The sequence below is a fragment of the Suricata suricatta genome, chromosome 10 (assembly GCF_006229205.1).
Source record: "Suricata suricatta isolate VVHF042 chromosome 10, meerkat_22Aug2017_6uvM2_HiC, whole genome shotgun sequence".
NCBI lineage: Eukaryota > Metazoa > Chordata > Mammalia > Carnivora > Herpestidae > Suricata > Suricata suricatta.
The window spans coordinates 4,569,602-4,573,584 of NC_043709.1; the positions used below are offsets into that span (position 1 = coordinate 4,569,602).

Genomic DNA, 3,983 nt, shown 5'->3' on the forward strand with positions numbered 1-3,983 from the left:
CCCCCCGGCCGTGCCCGCGCTGCAGGGAGAGGTCCACAGCCCGCCACTGATGACCTTCCAGAGTTCGTCCGCCTGGTGAGTGGCCGCCGAGGAGCGCTTGTCTCTGGCAAGCCTGGGAAATGCCGGGTCGTGGCCGCTCGCCGGGTTTGGAGCACCCATTACCTGATCGTTTGCTTATCTTGTTTGCCAGCGAGGATTGGAAGGTGCCCGAGCTAAGAGGTGCCTGGGAGGGGGACGGGGGAAGGGAAGGTCAGAACGAGAGGTGGGAACGGAGCTTGGGAGCCGGTGTTTCGGTTGGAGCCTGGGGAGGGAGGGGTCGCCATGGAGCCTTTCGTGGAGTTGTGAGTTTCCTGGCTGCCAAGGAGAAAGAGGAAATTGGATGGCTTGCCAAGTTTCCACGGTCCTAGGCAAATGAAGCAAATGGGTTTCTGGAGGTTGGGGGATAAGCGTTTTTGGTGTGAAGGTAGAAAGTAATTCTACTCCGGGTCGGTTCCTCAGGCCCGCGTGCACTGAGTGTCACAAGGACGTCAGGTTTTACGGGCGGGCTGCTCAGAGGTGGCTCAGGGGAAGGAAGAGGGGGCGGCAGGGGAGGCAGGATATCAGGCGCTTGGAGCCTGGCGGTCCCGGCAGAGCCCAGGTACTCTGCCCAAGGGTATGACCTCATCTCTGCCCAGTCCCGGGTGGGGTGGGGGGTACCACCTAGTGATCTGGGGCTGGAAGGAGTGAGGAGCGCTGTGCAGATTTTTTAAATTCTGTTTATTTTGAGAGACGGAGGGAGACGACGTGAGCAGGGGAGGGGCAGAGAGAAAGAGGGAGAGAGAGAGAGTCCCAAGCAGGCTCCGCGCCGTCAGCACAGGGCCCGACTGGGGGCTCGAACTCACGCACCGTGAGATCATGACCCGAGCTGAAACCGAGAGTGGGATGCGTCACTGACGGGGTGCACCCTGGGTGCCCTGCCAACTGTGGATTTCGGAGCCCCCGTCAAGGGGCTGGATGTGGGGGCTGGGCTGCAGCCGTGGTCACGTGGGGCGTGGCCACATCATCCGGGGACGCCCCAACCCGGAGCCCAGCCTGGGAGGGGCCCCCAGAGCCACGTCAGAGATTTCCGGGGCGGGGGTTACTGCCCGGTGTCTGAGCCTGCTCAGACAGGTTGCCTTCCCGTCCTCAGGAAGTCCCCGCCAGGCTCCTCTAGGGCTGAATTAAGTGTCTGGCACATAGTAGGTGCTCAGTGAGCCACTGGCGCTTCCTTGCGGGAGATGCAACCAGCTATGCAGTCATCATCAAATGGCCAGCAGGTCGGGACCTTTTCAATAATGAATGACTGAAATAATTAATAAGACGCACTTACATCGGCTGTTGATCGGATAATTGCCCCTCTGCCCCGCGGAAGACAAAACCACAGCCCTGTTCAGATCCCGCCCGAGCCAGCCCTCTGCACCCTCCCTTCCCTCGCGCCGGGCTCTTGGTGACACTGAGGTGACAGGGAGAGCACCCCCAGGAATGGGGCGGGACGGCACAAGCCTGCACAAAGCTGTAGACCACGAAGCAGACCTGGTCCCGAGGCTGGGGTTTTCGGGAACACGGGTCTCTTGGGGGGTTCGCCAACGTAAATTCCCGAGAGCCTATGAATCCAGAAACTCTGGAGGAGGGGGGTACCCCAGGTACCTCGGTTTGAGAACCACTGGACACTGTCATTTGTACAGGTGGTGACGGTTTTGGGGGGGCTGGGACCTTCCATCTGAACGATGGTTTTCTCCTCTCTTCTCTCGGGGTCTCTCTCCGTCTCTCTCGGTCTCTCTCGGGGTCTCTCTCTGTCTCTCTCGGTCTCTCTCAGGGTCTCTCTCCGTCTCTCTCGGTCTCTCTTGGTCTCTCTCCGTCTCTCTCGGTCTCTCTCGGGGTCTCTCTCCATCTCTCTCGGTCTCTCTTGGTCTCTCTCTGTCTCTCTCGGTCTCTCTCGGGGTCTCTCTCCGTCTCTCTCTCTATCTCGCTCTCTCCCACTTGGATGCCTTGTGTTCTCTGCGCCGCGGGCTTGCCCAGCTCGTCGGGACTGTGCATGAGGGGCAAACAAGGGACGGGCCCGGGGTCCTGGGCTGCGCTGAGTGGGGGACATTTAATTCAGGAGCTCGGGCTGTTCGTGTCCCCCGCCCCGGGTTCCCGCACCGTGGACCCGGGACCACACGGCGTTCCTGAAACGGGTCACCAGACGCCGGCCCGCATGTGACGAGGGTCGAAGGGCTCCCTGGGTGACCTTCCGGCCTTGCTGCGCCCTGGACCCTGGGCGTGGCCTCGGGCGAGGGGCGTCCTGCTTCACCCACCACGGGGAGAGGGGCAGGCGTGGCGGGACCGTCTAATTCTTGCTCCGACGCCACGGGCAGAGAGGTGACGAAGCTTCCCCAAAGTCACCGGCTGGTGACGGAGCGGGGATGGGCTGCTGTCCCCCGTGCTCCCGGAAGTTCCTGCGCGGCAGAGGACACGGTGTGCGTCCCCACCTTCCCTCAGGCCGCCATTCAGCGGGGCTGCAGTCTCCGGGCCCCTTCCTGGGCAGATGTGACACTGGGCGGAACCACGGCTGGGGCGGGGAGGGGGAGGGCATGGCCAGGGAGAGCCAGGAATGTGGCCCCCAGGGCGTCATCAGGTGTCACAGGGTGTGGCCGGGTCGGGAGCGGGGGAGGCCGTGCAGGTGCTCCTCGCAGAACCGAGCTAGAGGCTGCCGCTCCCTTTCCACATGGTCCCTGGCCGGGCAAGCAGCCGGCCTGTCCCGCACGCTGTCCCCTGCGCTGTCAGACTGTCAGCGTACTTGGGGCTGGAGCTGATGGCCCGGATTCGACACCCCTTGTGCCACTCGTACGCTCCGGGACCTGGGCAGGTCTTGCACCACCAGTGCCTCAGTTTCCCCATGAGCATACTAGGGGGGGCGCATAATAGTCTTGAGAATTAAATGGGAGGATCCTTAGGAGGGTCTTGGCCCCCGGGCTGTGGATCCTCGGGGTCATCTCACAGGGCGGTGAGCAAACGTGGTGGGGGGCCTGGCCTACAGGGCAGATGGGGAGGTGAGCCCCCAGCCACGTGCCCCGTCTGCCCTGTGGGGTGAGATCGTGGACCCCATTCTCACATGGGGAAACTGAGGTGCTCGGGGGCTCATTGGCTTGCCCAGGCCACCCAGCAGAGGGGAGACTGAGGCAGGGCCCCGCCTCAGGGCCGAGGGGCACCCTACAAGCCGCCACTGGAGAAACAACCCGGAGGCGACACGGAGGAGGAGGCACATCTCCACCTCGCCCCAGTTCCGTGTCCCCAGACACCCCCCCCCAGGGGCTCCATCGCCAGAAATGCATTTCCCAGCCGCCGGCCAGACCGCATCTGCAGCAGGATGGCCTTGGCCCCCACAGTCCCCGGTCGGGGCCTCCATTCGCGGGGCTGACCCTCCCTTCTTCTCGGCCCAACTCACTCCACAAGCTCAGCCCCCTCAGGCGCCCGCTGCCCGGCTCCGTCCTCCTCAGAGTGGGGACAGGTGCCCTTCCGTTTCCCTTAGGACCGTGTCCCCTGGACACGCACCTGCTCTTTCCGTCCTGCTTGTGCTCCAGGTGCGCCCCAGACAGCAGGACCCTTCCCTTCCCTCCCCTCCCCTCTTCCGGCTTTCTTCCCCCCTCTCCTTTGTCTCCCTCCCCCTCCTCTGACTCCCTCCCCTTCCTGTCTCCCTCCTCTCCTTCATTCTTCTCTCCCCCTTCCTCTGTCTCCCTCTCACTCCCCCCACCTCTGTCTCCCTCTCCCTTCCTGTCTCCCTCCCCCCTTCCTGTCTCCCTCCCCCTGCCTCTGTCTCCTTCCCTCCCCCTTCTGCATCTCTCTCCCTCTTCTAACCCCTCCCTCCCTTTCTCTCCCTGCCTCAGTTCCTTCCCAAGCTCACAAGCACCCCCCCACCCCCAACCACGCCCCACGCCTGCCCCCCTCCCCCTCCCAGGGCCCCCAACCCGCTCCCTTGGTTTGTC

General features: G+C 63.6%; 1 protein-coding gene across 1 annotated transcript in view; it reads left to right on the forward strand.

Annotated features, from left to right (window-relative positions):
* The window catches only part of SHISAL1 (shisa like 1), a 45,097-nt gene that overhangs the window by 39,102 nt on the left and 2,012 nt on the right, over positions 1–3,983 (forward strand). Inside the window, exon 5 of the mRNA XM_029954096.1 lies at positions 1–75. This exon is cut by the window's left edge and continues 18 nt beyond it. Coding sequence (XP_029809956.1) covers positions 1–75 — 75 coding nt within the window. The remainder of the gene's footprint in view (positions 76–3,983) is intronic.